General features: G+C 31.7%; 2 protein-coding genes across 3 annotated transcripts in view; both read right to left on the bottom strand.

Annotated features, from left to right (window-relative positions):
- LOC148275608 (protein Wnt-5b-like) overlaps positions 1–19,681 on the bottom strand; it is a 160,186-nt gene that overhangs the window by 74,142 nt on the left and 66,363 nt on the right. The gene's annotated exons all lie outside the window — the stretch shown is intronic.
- On the bottom strand, positions 1,885–8,736 carry LOC148275610 (putative salivary secreted peptide). The gene is made up of 2 exons (XM_088235479.1): positions 8,626–8,736; positions 1,885–2,836 (listed from the first exon to the last, which is right to left on the bottom strand). Exons 1-2 carry the CDS (start codon positions 8,734–8,736, stop codon positions 2,390–2,392), a joined length of 558 nt encoding a protein of 185 aa, XP_088091605.1. The 3' UTR covers positions 1,885–2,389.

Here is a 19,681-nt window from a genome sequence, read left to right as displayed (position 1 = left end):
TTATACATATGTGTTGCTGAATTAGAGCACATTTATTTTGCACTTCGCGTAGCAAAGATACATATTTTTTATTGACATCCAGCATAGTTATACAAATTTGACTTTACAAATTGGGTTTGAAAATGTCCGTTTGTAGATTACAAAAATGCGAGCTCATCATTTTAAAAAATAAGAGAGATAAATCAAGTCTTGTATCGTAAACATATAATTTAGCCATGTTATAGCAAAAAAAATTTAAAATCACAAATACTGTCACTGTTATCAACCGACTGCAGACTGAATTAGTTTTAGACAACACCCGCTGCAAAACAGCGTCTCTGTCTTCCTTGTTATGACTTCTATCTTCGTGCTTTCTCTTGTATAAGGTACCTGTATAGATGTGTCGCTGAATTAGCGGACATTCATTCTTCGCGTAGCAAGGATAAATTTTTTTTTTATATTAACATTTAGCATAGTTATACAAATTTTACTTTCTAAATCGGATGTGAAAATGTCCATTTAAAGATTACAATATATACGAATTCGTCATTTAAAAAATAAGAGAGATATATCAAGTCTTGTGTCGACTAGTGTGACATTACAGCCACACAAGAGTTGAAAACAAAGTTATCTCATATTTATTTTATTGTAATGAATAACCACAAAGTTAGTGCTTTCAGTATAAATTTTAAAAAAAATTATTGCTAAAACTATTTAAACCATTGATGGACCTTTAAGTTATCAATTTATAAATTATGTAATATCCACAAAAATATTCTGTCCATCAAAGAATATCCGTATTATATGCATAAGCTAGATAACGATTCGGGATGACACAAAGGTTGCCCCGTAGTGTAATACTAAGATACTTGTCTTTCGCACGGAAATTACGGGTTGTAGTTTGCTGCAAAAAATCTCGTAAATGCCTAATTATCATTTGTACCTATCTCAAAAAATAGAGACTTTTTTTGGGAATAAAATTTTTTATTTATTTCAATTTTTTTTATCCAAATTTCCAATAAATTTTTTTTTAGAAAGAGTACACAAGTCTGGATTTAGTCTAAGGAAAGAGATCATTTAAAGAGACTGCTGCGAAATATTGCATATATTTATACTACTAAGCGTGTTGTCAATATGCTTATTAAAATATTGTTTAAAATTGTTTGAACTTTTTATTAGTGTTTTTATTCGTGTTTTACTTATTTTTTCGTTTGATTTTTTTATTTTATTTATTAGTAGAAAATATTTCTTCTTATCATTTTATTTACATTATTATATAAACATAAATATATTCTATTTACCTAAGTATTAGTTTAAAATAATAATACATATAATTCTATTTTTTTTATCGTTCTGTTATTCAAAATTATTTTTTTATTTTTTTTACTAGCTATTTAGTACTAAGTATTTTTAATACCAAATTATTATTTTTTCAATACTTTTAAAACTGGTAATATTTTTTTTACGTTGTTTATCTTTTTTAGACTTTCTTAATTTGTAAATAATATATTTTGTTTTAAATGCTCTGTATTACTTATAATTATACTTACGTGTATGTATTTTTAACTGTATTTGTAACTAATATGTAAAAGGCATTAGTGCCGTTTATTTCAATTAAATAAAATTATCATAATATATGTATGATTATATAATAATATTTTATGTTTATTATTGCTATTATTTAATTATGTACGTTAGCGAGCCGTTATTACGTTGGAATACGTTATTATTGAAAAAATAATTATTAAATATATCTGTATTTGTATCAATAAAATAAAATATTCAAAAAAAATAAAAATATTTTTAAAAATGTAAAATTTACAAAACGATACATACCAAAAAGGTTGAGTCGTACGGTCGACAAATATCTATAAATAAGTCATTATAGAAAATAAAAATCAGACGTACGTTCCAAATAATTTATTTTATTTTTTAATGCCTTAGTAACACAAGACTAAATAAGAAAATAAATAGTAAAACATAAATTACTAGGAATCTAAATTTAAGTCATCAAGAGTAATCAATGAAATACAACTGCAAACATCTAGAAAAAACATCCATAACAAAATATGTATAACACGTTTGAATGTATTCATTGTTATTCGAAGATACGATTAGGGGATTATTTAAAATAATTATAGATTTTACAAAAACAATGCATTCAGAATATATTTTCTTATTTATGTTCACATGTATTTTCATTTGAAGTAATTTGCAAATGTAAAAAAATCTTATAAATTTTCAACTGCTACCCCAATGAACCATCCAAAATCATTGTCAATTGACGCTATTTCTCTATCCCATTTTTATTTTATTCCTTAAGATAATGCCCCGAGTTTTGAATCAAAGGATCCAGCCTTCGTATCAGTTTTAAATAAAATTTCCATCCAAGTTCCATTAAAGTCATAAATCACATGATGTAACGTCCGTAAATTTCCACAATGAAATTGTATCCGTAACTCCTTTGCGATTTGACGTGAATCGTGACGTTCTTGTATCCAACACCCCCACTTAAAAGAGAAGCGAACCCTCCGTTTCCTTTGATATCCTGATCAATAGCCCTGATGGCGGTGATTGTGAAAATATTAACAGTTCTGTTAGGGGGAAATTGCAAGTTTTCACTTTTGACTCTCATAAATGACGAATTTTGCTTCAGAACCTGCCTCAGAAGCAATCGGTCAATCCCAGGGGACATATATCCGAGAACCATGTGATGAGAGTTGTTCGAATGGACATTCACATTATTTCCATAAACAGCAGGCGGGTACACTTGGTTGTAAGAATTCACCGAAGACAACTGGCAGAAAACTAACAAAGCCAGACTTGTCAAAATAACCTTCTTCAACACACCCATTTTTGTTTAAGTAGATCAACAGCTTTAATATGTTTGCACTTTTAGTAACTGTTCTCACTTAGTCCAGATACGAACTGAATAAAACTGTTTGATAGCCATTGCAATTTATAATAATCAGAAAAATGAAAAGCTGTAAATAGACGTAGCACTTTTTGTTTATTTTAAACTGATAACTGGAGTACGGTAGACTGTTTACCTTATGACGTGATGTTGAAGCGGATGCCATTTGCAGTATCTTTACTACAGAATTTAAAAAAATGTTTTTTTAAACAAACTTTTTATCTAAAGAAATCTTATAAAATTTTGTGCTCCTCCGAAATATTTATTTTCACTTTTTATTAATTTTGCTACAAACAGTAGATTTCATTACCATGAGTTATACTTTATTTATTTATTGTTTACTTTTTTGCATGAACACTTGACAAATTACATATTATCTACTCTTCTTAATGTTAATTTTTTTGTAATTTTACAGTTTTTCAATTTTACAATTTTAAGTTGCTAGAATTCCACAGGTCCACACGCTTTGTAGCTGCAGGACGATTGCTAATCTTGCTTCAATATGTAAATGTTATCAACCATCAATTTGTAAATAGGGTCTAGAATTTCAACAGTCCATGCACTCAGTAGATGCAAGACTTTTATAATCTAAATTCTGTTTTCAAAAATGAGTTTGTTTATGTTATAGTTATAGTTTGCATATTTCGTCTCATCATCACTCCAAGTCCGCTCCTAAGTTGGAGCATATGGTGTCTAAAATGAGCTTCCATGCATCTCTATCGGCTTCTAGCTCCTGTGCGTCTTCACAAGTGAGGTTCGCGTCCCGTAGTCCAAGTGTTATGCGGGCGATTTATAGGCAGTATTTAGTTTTCATCGAGTAAATATCAGATCTACAGACAGCCTTCATGCTGTTGAATGTGGGGCCTGCTACTCTTATCCGCATTCTCAGTTATTTTTTAAAGCTGCCATTATCTGTAACATGTACTCCCAGGTATTTGAGACGCTCGACCCTTTCGATGATTTGGTTTGACAGAGTCGGGGGATTTTGAGCATCAAGGTGCGAAGTGTTACACAGTACATGGGTTTTTGCAATATTGATTTTTAAACCCATCCATGCAGGGATGCAGGGTACCTATTTAGCTTATCTACAGTGACCTGAAGACCCCCGACGAATCTTCGATTATAACCGCAACATCAGCATACTCTAGGTTGTCTTAATCGATGTACAGCAGCCAATTGCAAATATTTACTTATCTATGCTTTATACATGGTTTTTCAGGGTCAGACCGCGAAACTTCACAGGAACAATCCTCATGGTAAGCTTTAAAAATAATCTGTATAATTTTTTTCCAAAAGGCCATTTTAAAAAATATATTAAAAAATTGACATCTCAAAATGTAGTAAATCCTTAATTTCTCGGACAAGCAGTCCTTCCCTATACCCCTACACCTCTCCTACCCAGCCGCTTCGTTGGTCAAATACGTTTTAAGCGCAATTTTTTTGTCGGGGAGGGTAGGGGTTAGCGGAAGGGATGCTAGTCCGAGAAATGAAAGATTTCCTTCATTTTGAGATTTGAGACTTTTTGTCTCTGAAGTCTCATGAGGAAGGTTCCTCTGAAGTTTCGGGTCTGGCCCTGAAAAACCGTGTATGTCTCGCAGCAGTCTCCTGCAATGGTCTCTTCCCTTAGACTAAGTCCAAATTTGTACACCTCTCTTGAAAATGAAAGAACTTTAATCTAGGACATTGAAAACTTTTAGGGCCACTTGACTATCGGAAGTCGATCAAAGGATTTAGAAGCCAGGAAGGTAAAGTTGCTTTGAGCTAGCTTCGAGTGTGTGGTCGGACCAATGTAATTTATCCTTCCCGCAGATCGCGTATGTATATTTGTTTATTTTGTCTCGTTTTATTATAAAACATTTGAAAATATATATATATTGTAAGTCTGCAACTTTTCCACTACTCCACATTTATTTTCACTTCTTTCACCGCTATATTTACCTCAAGTCGTACGGATTGTTAGTTTTGCGAAATTTATAACTACTGCGATGTCATTATTTATATTGAAGCCAGCGTTGCTAATATTTGCTCTGGAAAATTCTAAGAAAAGCCTTCCTTTGGCTTCCAGAGCCTTGCGAAAATAAGATAGTGTTTCTCATTCATAAACGTAAAATAAATTTATTAAAGGATTACTCATTGAATTAAATAATCTAAGTATCATTATACAATAATTGTATTTACACTATGTTGGAAAAAATAACATTATAATAACATGAAAACATTATTTTGTAATTTATAAAACACATGTCTTATTTGTGGCCAGGTGGATGAAGAATACAGTTCTGGGTGTGAAATATAACCAAAATCCGGGATGAGTGTTTTCGACTAGATAACTGCTCTGATTCCTGGTAGGTTGGAGCTGAAGTACTGATTTAAAGGATATTTTAACTGCAATGTTTCATTCTTCCTGAAGCGTAGGAGTGATCGAAATAAGCTGCATTAAAAAACCAGTGCCTTATGCCCCGCTGAGTGCGGAAAGAGGTATAATGATGTAACACGTATTAAGCCTACACTTTCCGTTTATTTTTTTAATATTTGGGACATTCTATTATAACAGGAGGGACGTGGGTGGGACATTTGATTCCAGAATTTGACCAGCTTTTTTCATTTTTTTTCATTTATTTATTTTTTATAATATACATAAGAGGTAAAACAGAGTATTCAAATAAATAAGCATAATTACATAGCAATGAAATACATATTAATAGTAAAAATAGCAAACAAAAAATCCCACAAAGGCATGGCCTGTTCGTGGGTATACAAGAAAATGTTAATGATTTTTTTCTCCAATAATAAATAATGGACAGATATAATATTTTTGTGTAACATAGGAAAAAGAAAATAAAATATTTTGTAAACTTCAGTAAATATTCGGTATTTTTTTTATAGTAATTAAAAAAGGAAAAAAAAAAATTTTTTTTAATTAAAATATTCCTTATTATTAAAGGGCAACAAAACATATTTTAAAAAGAGTTGACATCTTTAGTTTGAACCCAGGATAGTGCGTGTTTTTTAAAATAAGGAAAATTTTGAAAGATTAGGATCTGTGCTAGCCTCGTTTTACAATGTGGTATTTCTAACACACGATCCCTTCTTTGACTTGATCTATTGGAATCACTTGTAAATACATTTTGGTTCTTAAATACATATTTTAAGCATTGAACACAATATATTTGTCTTAGGCCTAAAAGTTTAGCTTCTTGGAACAATTGGAATGAGGGAAATGTGCAATTTTTGTGAAGCATTATTTAAAATATAAATTTTTGAACAGTTTCTAATGGTTTAATATGAAACTTTCATTCATTTATTCTCTTTTTTCACATTGTAAATAATAAAAATCATGTTTCTGCACTGGGGTTACACTAAACTTAAGCATATGCTTTTTTTTATTTTTTTACAAGTGAGAATATACAAAGAAGACTTAGTATGCATACATTGAGTTATTACTTTGTCATCAGAATACATACAATAGAAAATATATTTTTTAGACAAGATAAAGAACCATTTTACCATACTGTTTTTAAGTAATAGACACACATTTAATATGTTTCGTGTAATTATTATTTTATTTTTTATAATTAATATTTGCGTTCTTATGATTTACCCAAATTTTTAATTTTGGGGTCCATTTCAACTAGTTGAAATAACTCACTATAAAAAAATGGAAACCAAGTTGTGAGTAGAGTGGAGTGCGAACCTTCTAATCATGGGAGTAGTAAAAAATACATTAAATCAGGGGTTCCTCAGGGATCTATACTAGGACCAATACTGTGCGTCATAAAATTATATGTTTAATTTATCATAAAACATTTTATATATGCAGGTGACACTATTTTAGTTATTTTACATGGCGATCTCAAGAACCGTAGTAAATTTCAACAGAATTAGTGATGCTTTGCAAAATAGGTGGCATGATGTCAGACGACATTGATGGTAAAAAAAACTATATTGATGCCTGTCATGTAAATGAAAAATTGTATTTAACCACATCCCGACTTTTCTATGTCTACCGGTTTCGTCATGACACTAATTATACTAACATGCAAAACCCACTATACACTTTCACCATAGTAGTGCAAGTTAGTGTTAAATACTAATAGCGTGCGTCCTATCAGATTGTTGATATAATATTTTTGTGCAACTACTATGGTTAAGTTTAATAGTGGGTTCTGCATATTGATGTAGTCTATTGGCAAATAGAAGGGTAGTTGCGTCTCTAAACCGTTTGTCATAAAAAAATCATTAAGTGGTTATTCATAAAATTATTTACTAACACTTAATAAATGAAAAAAATAACAATAGAGATGGGAGCCATTTTAGAGAAGTAAATATGGAAGTCTAGGCATTAACAGGGCGTATGCCCTCTCATTGGCTGGTGTAAGTGGCAAGTCTTTGTCTAGAAACGTTCAGACAAACTCGTAATATTATTGATTAAATTAAAACTTATGATTTAAGAAATCAAACACTGATTTGAGTCTACTGAACACTTTATTTTATTTTTAAAAATATAAAACAAAAAACTTTCTTTTTTTTTTTATTTCATTATTATTGCAATATTGTATTTATGTATATAAAACTAATTTTGGCCTATAATTTTGTTTTTTTTGTGAATATTAACTTTTTTGTTGTAATGGCTGTTGTTTTTTTTTAATATATAAAATAAAAACAAAAATTTCGTGACAATCGTTTCGCCTTGTTAGGGCATTTTAAAACGAATGTTAAACAAATAGAACAAACGAAATGTTGACATTCGTTTGAAAATGTCCTAACAAGGCGAAACGATTGTCACGAAATTTTTGTTTTTATATTTGTAAAAATAAAATAAAGTGTTCAGTAGACTCAAATCAGTGTTCGATTTCTTATATTATAATTTTAAATATGGAGTTCTACAAAATAAACACCAAATCAATAAATAGATTAAATTAAATGTTATACTACAAAGTTAATGCTTTAAATATTAATAATATGATGCATGTGCGATCAGCGCATGCCAAAACATATATGTTACCTATTTTTAAGTCGCATAAATTTGAGTGTATTTATATTAATAGAATTTGCTTGTGTTGTGGTGTCTAAGATTCTAGTTATATTTCACAAACAGAACTGTCACCATCATTCCTCCCGGACTCAGAATATTACTTTTTAAATTAATTTATATATTCAGTTTCAAATTTTTCGAATACCTTTATTAACACGCGATGAATCACCACCAACTAGAAGTCATTTAGAACACAATATGATAAGATCGTCAGTCAGTATGTAGTCGAGTTATCGTTTTATGGTATCTTAAAATTTGTCGATGTGTTCGAGATACGGATCGTACATGCTTATAATATGTATATTACTGTAATAGCTTATGGTCTCTAGTCGCTACTGACGTGATACATGATTCAAATATTGGGAAGCCTTTCGAGGAACACAGTTAAACATCAGTTAGCCTGGCACAGGATAACCAACGAGAAATGATGAACTATTTAATCCCTATGCACGTTATAAATTACAACTTAAATGGACTAATCATATTGAAAAACATGTAAACAAACTGAGGTATTTGACCTTTGTTTTCAAACGTTTTACTTTATGTACGTTTCAATACGAGTGATCACGCCATTTCCCGGATAAAAAGTAGGCACATGATTCACAGATTGCTGGTTCGCGATTTTACAATGTGCAAATTGCGTTATTCTTGTTGCTGATACTTAGAACTCCAATACAAAATGAATACAAGCACTCACCTTATACTGGGGTTCTCCAAACCATATTGTTCGAACTTTTTCTTGCGGCAGGTTATATTGAATCTTGGGTGATTGAGGCACTTCATCTGGACTAGTCGCGCGCGACGACATTACGGGTTTTATAACTTGAGGAATAAGCAATTATTACGCGGTGCAAGAATCCAAAATTTGTCTTTCTCTTTGTAAGGAGAGAGAAAAGAATTTTATAAAAAACTGTCCTTCTTCTTCTTTTTCTTTTTCTTCAACTTTTTGTGCAGATATTGAATATATTATATCTGTAATTTTTTTTCTCAGAGTCTCAAATAGACGATATTTTAAGGCGCTCAAGATCCTAGCCAACTGAGGTCCAAAGCCGATCAACCAACACCTGAGGGGCCGATCAACCGAAGCCTGTAGGGCTGTAAAACATGGCCCGGCGAGGGGGGCGACTATACTAGGCACGGAGTTGCAAATACGGAGAGATAAATAATTCCAACTTGGATTTTTAAAATTTGGTCATTTTTTACGTTTCATAATTTACTAGCAAATCTCCACTTAAAAATAGAGAAAAGAAGAGATTTATTTGCATTCACAAAATTGTAAAATGTATGTTAGCACCTTTCGCATAAACGATCGAAAACACCTTCGTTCAGTTTAGTTCGTAGCATCGTAGTCTCTCAACATCGACTGTTGATGGAACATCCGTGATAACGGGAGAGAAGTAACAGCTTACATATAAGATGTTAAAAAGATGTTGGACTTTAGGAGTACGCTTTCATTGTAGCCGTTTATCTAATATCTAATTACTGATGTTGTAAACACTTATATTCGCCAATCGTAGCTGATGAATGTTGATAAATCGAATGTAACGGTTTTCGAAAGAAATGAAAGGCGAAGTATGTTACTTGGAGTGGAAATATTTAGAAAGACATGAACTCACGTGTGGCTGTGATATCGCCCTAGTCTACAAACGATGCAAGTATTGATATTGATCTCTTATTGTTTTAAATGATGAAGTATGAGAATATTAAATGTGACGCCAATACAGCAATAAATATGTGTAAGAGAGAGCTCGAAAATAGATCTCAAAACAAAAAAGACAGAGACGCTGTTCTGTGGCCGGTTTTTGTGAGAAAATAGCTTCAGTCGGTTATTAATAGCGATGAGCAACGCGATGGCGTATTTGTGATTTTAAATGTATTTTGCTAAATGTTTATTTTTATAAATTACTAGCGGACCCGTCAGACGTTGTCCTGCCCGAATGTTGGCTTCCCTGCTATTAGCTTTGAAAAAGACTTTATTGATAAGTAGGTACCTTACTACTTGTTTGTGATTAAATTCCAAAACTTTAAATTGATAATACTAAAATATTTCATTTAAGTAGGTACCCGGGTACTTGTTTATGGTTGAATTCCAAAACATAAAATAAATATTTATTTCAAATATGGCATTCTTTTTGCAAACGTCAAACTTCGGTCGTCTCACCAACAAAGGGCTGTACTTATGTAGGAATACGATTTTTAAAAATGTATTCAATTTAATATTATTTTAGTGTTACCAAAAATTCAACAAAAAGAAACAAATGGGTAGAAGTTATAAGGAATTTAAGGAAAGAATCTGATTGAGATCCACAAAAAAAATACTGTTTGTAAACATTCAAAACCAAACTTTTTTATATACAAAAAACAACAGCTTTCCATTTTTTCGCAAATGCATTCTCCTCGAATGTAACCCTGGTAGATCGATGAATTAAACATTTATGCTCCTAACTTATTTTTTACATATTCGATTGAAGATATTAATATCTACGAACACGCACAGCGCAAAGATCTATGTTTCTCTGAAAACCGCACGTAAATCGGTTAAGCCGTTTAGGAGGATTACGGTGACATCACACGTACAGAAGAATTATATATATAAAGATGGAAAATTTATTATTTAACAGTACGTCTCTATGTTTTTTTTCAAATGTCTTAACTTTAGAATATTCCGTCTTTTGCTTGTGGTAACAAGATGTTTTATCGCCTCTCGCCAAAAAAATATTTACCACAGTATTTTAAGGGTTAAAACAAGGTTAAAGGCCGAAAACTGATGAACAGTGCACTAAAATCAATCGTCTCAAATAAATGTTTAGTCGCAGGTGGCGAAATTAGCCTTTCACAGTGAAGACCAAGTGCCGACTCATATGCAGAGAAGTAAAGTATGAAATTTCAAAAACAAGGATAAAAGAAGGGTGAGTGCTATCAAAATGTGATCTCTCGGGTGATTGTGGGGTCAAACTATTTACTGTAGGTGCACAAATGTTGGTGCATTATGAAAGGCTGAGATAAGCATTATCGGCAAATCCAAGAGGGGAGTTTGGCGTTGGTTCGTATACCTGGAGAAAAAATCGACCGTGAAAGAACGGCTTAAAATACCAACAACGCGAATGTTAATGGTTGCAGATTGTTAATATTTTTGAAGTAGCCATTTTACACACTATTCACCTTTATGACTATGTTTCTTCTTCTTCTCTTAGTGCCCTGTCAGGTGTCCACAACGTTGGCAATTACTCTGGCAAAAGTCTCTCTGTAATGTGCTGCCCGGAAAATCTGCTCCGCAGTCCTGAAGCCAGTCCAGTCTCGTATATTTCGTAGCCAGGACATCTGTCTTTTTCCAGCCCTTTGTGACCCTCAATTTTGCCTTTCAAAATTAAACAGGCGCAGTTGGTTAGACGGCCAACTGTGAAACTAGCGTCGCGGGTTCGATTCCCGCCAGTTGCAAGAAAAAAAACTAAGAAAGATTTTTTTCTCAATTGGTCTTGGTGTTGTGGCGTATTTATCGTTACCTCCTTCCATATCCCCTCTGTCCTACCTGCTGACAAGCTTCAAAATAGAGGTTTAGCTGTTTATTCCTTTTAAAAAAAATATTAAAAAATGAAGCAAGTGGTACTTTTCTCCACGCATTATATACCCCAGATATGAAATTTTACGAACTTTTATGGTGGTTAAGAGTTTTCTGTTCGTTTTAGCTCGACTTAAGACTTCTGAGTTCGTTATCGGGTCTATCCAAGATATCTTAAGCATTCTGCAATGCGACCACATCTCGAAAGCCTCCAACCTATTCATAGTGTTCACTTTCAGAGCCCAAGTCTCACAGCCATACAACAATACAGACCACACATTACATTTTACCAATCTTTGTCTTATTTTCAAGTTGAGATTAGCATTGCAGAATAGTGACGATGTTTAAGCATCCGCATTTCCTCAACTCTTAAATCTGTTAACTTTTGTCAAATAAAGAAAGAATGACTAGACAGGTGCCACCGTTTTTTAGCAACAATTCACGGACAGTGTATACTTGTAATGCAGTATTAAATAGACTGCATGAACTCGGCAATAGTTATTCCCACGTATCTGATATATTTAGTGTAGGGTATTGTTCCTATAGAGCAAACCTTTTGAACTTTTTCAAAGATGGTGAATGGTAATTATATTTATTTATTCATGCATTTCATATACAGTTTTTTATTCACTTTGCCTAGCTGTGTGAAACAGTACTTATGATTTTCTTGTTGTTTTACTGTATAATGTTTTATTATTTAAACTTTCTAATGAATATGCTGTTTAATTTTTAGGTTATTTTTTTAAATATAAATCTTGTATAATTTTTGATTTGTTTTTTTTTATATAAATCTTGTTTTAAAAATTCATGTTTTTGAAAAAAAAAGAAAAAAATATTAAGCCAAATATGTTAATATTATAAATGTTTGTAAAAGGCAGATTTGCCGTTTATGTTAATAAAATAAAATAAAAGACTTAAAACCTTTATGGGTATGGGTAAGATTCATCTGGCTGCCACTTTAACCAGCCGATGACGAACCGCAAGCCGTGTTATTTTTTTGTTCATTTTTTTACATTATAAACAACTATTGAAAATAAAAATAATGTGACCTCACTAGGGTTACCCGTGCCGAGGATACATAACATTTTTGCATGTAAGAATATACAAATAATACTTAATATACAAAGATAATTTTTTTTTAATGTTCGGACAGTTTTAAATACTGCATATTCATATAAATATTTGATACGTGTTTATATTTAATTTATGTATACCTTTATTATTTATATTATAAAACGCACAATAAAAAAACAAAAACATAACATAAGCTACACATTTGTGAGGCAGTTGATGCAATATATGTTTGGGCGAATGATACAATTCATTTTACTTCCACCCAGCTCCGCTATCTATTTCTTATAGCCTTTTTGGACATTTTCTTACTAATTGTTTTAATGGACAGAGGGAGTAGGTCATAGATTTTAATTGCATAATTTTCAAAATCCCTCTGCCCGAAAGTGGTATTAGTTTGTATTTGTTTAAGTTGTTTTTGTGTTGAGGATCTGGTATTTATATAATTTGTATGTGTTGTATTATTGGGGTTATGTCTTTCATTTTTAGTAAGAATAGTTTTTGAATCTGTAAGCAAGTATTGCCTTAGCGTATAATTGCTTTGGTGTCATAAGTTGCGATTTGTGGAATATTTCTTCAGTAAATGTCTGTATTATTTTAATTATGGAGTTTTGTGCAACAAATACACTATTTAAAACTGTGTCACTCTCAATTATATCGTAGTCGAAAATTCATTTATTTATTATCATTAATAAAACATATAATACATATAGTACATATTATACTTCCAAAAGTTATTTTAAAAAAACTCATTTGGGACTGTACATATAAAGAAAACATTGTTGTGACAATACATAATATCATACATACTTAATTCATCCGAAATAGTACAAAAACATTCTATTAAAAACATAAAACACAGTACTTTACACCATTTATATAAATTAAATTAATAACTATCACTATCAAAAAGATTTAAGTAATATTTTTTCATCGCGACACTTTTGGATTTTCTATTTGACTTTTCGTGTTTTAGCTCATCGGGCAGTTCATTAAATTTGGAATGGCCAATCCCAGCGACCTTCTGCCAATTTTCGTTGAGCGAAACTTAGACACATGAAGATTCCCCGAATAACGCGTGTTGTAATTGTGAATATCATGACCAAATATGTATTTTAAATTTGTGTAAGCAGAAAAGTTTACGATATTCAAAAAAGAATTGGTTATGTCATGCAGGGGCATTACCTTGAAAGGAAGTATTTTTGTCTGTCGGTAGATATCCTTGGTATGGGAATCTATCAGTTCAAGAATGTTTCTCCAAGCTCTGTTCTGAAAAACTTGTATTTCCGAGATCTGAGTTTTGCTGGCAAAACTCCATGATAGATGAGATAGGTGGAAATGAATCATAGCGCAGTAGACGGAAAACTAAACGGAATGAGGAAACAAGCCTCGAAGGCTATTTTTGATTTTACATGCTCAAATTGGTAGCTCCATGAAAGTTTGGAGTCAATAAATAGTCCCAGGTATTTGAAACTTCATATACATGATAGATAGGATAGGCAAACAAAAATTGATTGGCACAATGCAAAATAAATCTCTAAAATTTATTTGTTAATTTCAAAACTTCTTTGTTAATTTCATATCCTTTCATATTCCCTTCTCAAAAATGTTATAAATTTAGATCTTGTTAGTCCTAGGGAGAGAAATGCAGCCTGGCTACAAACATTTGGACATTCTCAAAACACTGTTAGTTGCATTTCAATTACATTTGAATTCGTTGGCGAATATTGACTCGCATTTGCGACCGCAACCACGTGCACACTGGCGAATGTACAGCTGGACTTTCGGGGCATTCGTCGCTCCCCTACACCAGCTCGTGCTTAAACCATCGCGATAGTCTCTAATTAACAACTCGCTTTGTGGGTCAATTGCGGGAACTTTACACGCCATTCGTGTGCACTTTAAGTATAATGTCTGAGATCTATTCTTATGGTGTATGGGTACGGTTGCGACACTTTAGTCTCTCGTTGCAATCTCCCGCAGGAATATTATTCCTAAAGCTCTAACGAGAAATTTACCACAGTGCATTCCGCCAAAATACAATAAAATCTTTAAAAATCATTTTAGAGACTCTACATCATGTTTCTGCGAGACGATGCATTTTCGCAAGTACCTTAATAATATAATAAATATTGTATCACTTAATACAAAAATAAATAAGAATACGATATAAATACCAGAATTGCTTATATTTTAACCATTTTCTTTCGTTTTAACGTAAGCAAAACAATATGTATATTTTGTATAATGTTTGTAGATTAAAACTGGGTCCATGCTCCACAAGCGACCAAAAACTATTTAAATTTGTTGCAACAGAGAGGGAAAACATTTTTGAGAAGGGAATCCGGAAGTCTAGACATTTACAGGGCTTATAACCTGTCATTGGCTGGTTTAAGTGGCCACTTCGTCCACTTAAATGCCTCGACTTCCATATTCCCTTCACAAAATGTTTTCCCTCCCTGTTGCAAAAAAATTTAAATATCCCTAGGGAGGAAATCCAGCTAGTCTGCAAACATTTGACATAATCAAAACATTGTTGAATTAACTACCTTGTAAAAGAAGAAGTATAAAAATTGGAAAATTGTTTTCAGGCGTTAGAATAGTTTTTTTTGTGAAAATGATTGCTTTCCGGTTCAAGCACTAATTTATGAATTGGTTTTTTAGAAATGAAGTATTGTGCGACATTTATTTAACGTGAACTTTCACTCACAAAATATCAACGACAAGTGCAGTGTAGTTTGACATTAGAAACAATATAATTACTTTGGCTTTTAAAAGTTTAAGTAACGGTCTTATAAATAAGAACTCCTTCAGTCGCATTCCATAGAACATAGGAGCGGAAATAATTCTTCTTCATTAACGGTTGATTGCGCTAAGTGTCTTACCGTGATAAATTACTATAATCAATTAAAATCTAATAAAACGTTTTTATTGTTTTCCCGTGTCTAAGCGGAACGAAGAATGTAAACAATATTTTGAGCATGTCCAAATGTGTGTAGATAAAGCCTGGATTTCATCTCTTGAGAAGTTATTACAAGGAAAGGCGAATTATGGCGACTTCCATTCCGCGTGCCATCTAGACCGACAAGACAAAATCTTCTGTTTTACACAGAAAACGCGTCAACAAACTATTTTAAACAATCTACAATACCTAGAATATGCGACCAATATAACAATATATTTACCGAGGCTGATATTTTTTGTGACAATGTATGTAAATTTAGGTCAAAAATTATAGAAATTTTAAGAGAAGCAGATATTTAACTTTATTTTTATGTACATATTTTTTCATTTCTTTTCTCTTACATTTATTATATTGAACATAAATTAAATTATTGTATTAAGTGTAAACAATTTTTTTGGTGTGTGCATGAGTGTCTCACACTAATATACAAAGAAATTGGCAATATTTGTGTACATACTGTTTGTTTACCTGATAAAATAAATAATTAAGTATAAATCCTTAAAAGAGAAAGCCGGTGGAGATTATTCCGCCTCGTGGTTACTTAGTAGCTAATTTTCCTATCATTCTCGAGGTTGTGAATTAATTAAGAATTTATTTAAAATGAAACACTAATTTTTAGCACTTAAAAGTTAAATATATTATAACACAACTAGTTTCTGGTATTCTGAATTACCCATCATCAGGTGTAAATATAAACTAAACAAAAATATATACCCAGATTATTACCAAGGTACTGATATGGTCGGGTGGAAGGGGGAAGGCAATATGTGGTGAAGGCGGTGGGGTTTTCCTAATTATGGGGAATATTGATAGCAGGGGTTAAGAATTTTGGAATATAATGTTATTAATTAAAGTTTTCTCAGTATAGTTTTTTTTTTGTATTTCATTATTATACCTTTATTTTAGACAAAATGTAAAAGTTTAATTTTATGGGAATGAAACGAATAGTTTGTATCCATAATATGGTTTGCAAATTCAGAAAAACTAGTGCTAGAAAGTCAACGGCGGTGTTCGTTAATTTTGATTTAAATTTTTAATTTAGCTATGAATTCAATTTCCTCCAAGATTGACATGGAATATGGGTTTTAACGTATATTTTATTTTAATTTCTATGTTAATTTTTTTGATGTTTTTGTTAATTTATTTATTTTGGAATATAACTTTATAACATTAAAACAAAATCTCACTTTTTGTTCAATCCATTTTTGTACGTTTGTTTGAAGATAAGTTCTTAATTTATAAAATATGTACATTTTGCAGGTAGGCACTGCGTGCCGTGTGTATCAATAAATGAAAATATATTATTTCTTTTTCATATTTTTTAAAACCATTTCTTTTCTTTCTTTTTTGTTTGATTAACATAACATTTAAGATCACCTCAATAGCTACTTTTAATTTATTTATTTTTTTGTAGATATAAATTTAAAAATTTATTTATATTTTTTTTTTATCTTACTATGCTATTTTTTTTTTGCAATATGCGGAGCTGAAAATAGAACAAAAAATACTTTGAAGCGCATCCGGGTACGTAGGGGGGAGGGGGCTTTCAATGTTGTTCTGTGGCTAGTGTCGTAAACTTACAGTTTAGAGGTCCAAAGTTCGAACCCCGCTTTGAGTTATTTACAACTCGTTGAATTAATTATATATTTTAAGGATCATTATGTTCACTGGTAAAACAGTTTTTTCACAAAAAAGTGACTTCTGAAAACAAAAATGAAATTTCTTAACAAAATAACGTGGCAACAATGATAAGCGCTGTGGCGCAGTTGGTTAGACTGCCAACTGTGAAATTGGCGTCGCGGGTTCGATTCCCGCCAGTTGCAGGAAAAAAATCCATGAAAGTTTTTTCTCAATTGGTCTGGGTGTTGTGGTGTATTTTTCGTTACCTCCTTCCATATCCCCTCTATCCCACCTGCTGAAAAGCTTCTAAAATAGAGTCTTAGCGGGTTATTCCTTTAAAAAACTTTTGTATAATTGCATTATATTAAAGGTAATAAACCAAAATCAGTGATCGAACATCCCATTTCCAAAACAAACAAAAACTATTTTTTCCGAGTACCTTAGCCTTGTACATGACCCGTAAGGCTACTAAATTCAGGGGTCCAAATATTTATGAAAAAAATATTTTTTTAACGTTTTAGTAAGTCCGAAATCTGAAGTGGGAGCATTAGAAATGATAAAACACTTTCCATTCAGCAGTTGGCCGATCTTCCCGATGCTTATGTTAGTCTTCAGTCTCCAGTGATCTTAGTAAGTTGTGACTTGTGACTTGTCCAACCTTCCCAAGGTCGATACTCCAAACTCAAAAGGAATTCGTCCGACTCATCTTTAGTCAGGAGTGCTCAACCGAAGGATGCATTAGGGAAAACTTGTTGGCTCTTTATATGAAGGATACAAAGCTAGCAAAGCTAACGAAGCTACAACGCTTCGAGTCACGAAAGCACGCATGCCGCATGAATAATAATAAGTAGGTATGTAATACACCTTACCGTCAGCCATATTAATATTTTTATTTGATTTTTAATATGTATTTTCTTTAATTTTAAGATAGAATAAATAAAATAATTTGTTTGAGACACCTGAAACATTATAGATACAAACAGTCATACTTGCTACCTAGATGGGTTCATGCTCATTCGGTTGTACTCGTACATAGGAAGTAAGTACTACTGACTTTGCAACAATAACCGATGAACCGGAGATTCAGTCTGTTTGTATAATAAACTCTTTTTATTTATATTTTTTGCTGAATTTTTGTGCCTAACAATGTGTGCCTATTTACACACCTAAAATGCAAATCTTTTTTCCTACTTTTCTTCTATACTTCACCTTTTTACTAAAAATATTTTATTCTTTTTTTACCATACATTACTTTCACTAAGTTTAACCATAACAACTAACCATATTTTCTTTATATTATATAACTTTGTTTTTGACTTTAATTTTGTACAAATTGGCTACGGCCGTTAGTTATAATAATAACTAAATAAATTAATAATTTGTAACTGTGTGACCGACATTGGTGTTCTGCATTCGATTGTACATTTTTTATTTTCAAGTTTTTTTTTTTTTTTCACATTTTAAAAATGTACATAGATTATTTGTTTCAGGTCCTAACTAGCCAGGAAATTCCTGTGTTTAGGAAGAACCTTCTTTTTAGATATTTTTTTTTTCTCATTTTATTAAATGATGCTTAAAAAAAACAAATAATAATATCAAAAAGTTAAAAATAGATAAAAATTAGAAAACATACCGATAATACTAAAAATTGAAGCATAAATATAAATTAGAAAATATACCATTAATAATTTAAAAGATGAAAATAAATATGAATGATTATATTCCAAGATTTTACCTATTTATTTAGTCGGCCATGTAGTGTAGTGTAATGGTCAGCGCGTTTGTCTGTCATACGAGAGGTCTCGGGTTCGATTCCCGACATAGTTGGTGTGAAATATTGATTTAAAACGGTGTTCCAACACTAGAATGTTTCATAGTCCCTGGACTGGCACCTGTAGCGTAAGACTGATCGTCTTTCTTTCATTTAGCAAAAATGATCAAGATACGCTATGATTGGTGTACCAATGCAGTGCAATGTTCGTTCGTGCAATACTCGTGTATAGTTTATACATAAAAAAAATGGTTTTTTTTTAATAATGAAAGAGGTTATAAAGAAATGGACTGTAAATAAGGCGAAATCAGGAAAGGGATGCATGAAGAGAGGAAGTTGTACATATTTATAATTGTAGTGTCTATTAAGTTACATATCGCATTTTTAGTGTCAATTTCAAATCTTACAAAGATTTGTGGAGTCTCTTTTTTAAAATTAGTTATTGTACACTGAAAAAGTCATACGAAAAAGGTAATTTTTAACATACGATGTTTTACTTGTTGGTACATAAAACAGATCGCACCGTCTACAAATCCTGTCTGGAACATGTATTGTTATAAAACTAAGTAATTCTGCACAGTCAACTAATCTTGTCATAATTTTGTAAAGCAGTAGTTGATCCGCACAGACTCCGCGGTATTGTAGAGAATTGAATTCATGGTAGGTGGAGGCAGCGAGAGTTGATACATTTAAAAGACCGGTTGTGGATTTTAGGTACTTTATAATTTTTTTCTAAATGTTTTCGATACTTTATTATAATAATATCA

The sequence above is a fragment of the Micrasema longulum genome, unplaced genomic scaffold (assembly GCF_059751315.1).
Source record: "Micrasema longulum isolate JH-2025_06_02 unplaced genomic scaffold, ASM5975131v1 h1tg001379l, whole genome shotgun sequence".
Lineage (NCBI taxonomy): Eukaryota > Metazoa > Arthropoda > Insecta > Trichoptera > Brachycentridae > Micrasema > Micrasema longulum.
The sequence above is the reverse complement of the archived record's forward strand: the minus strand, read 5'-3'. Positions and strand labels throughout refer to the sequence as shown.

Coding starts and splice junctions, on each gene's coding strand:
- LOC148275610 (XM_088235479.1), bottom strand. CDS start 8,736: ATGTCGTCGCGCGCGACTAGTCCAGATGAAGTGCCTCAATCACCCAAG. Junction 2,837..8,625: donor TTGGAGAACCCCAGTATAAG/GTGAGTGCTTGT, acceptor TCTACTTAAACA/AAAATGGGTGTGTTGAAGAA.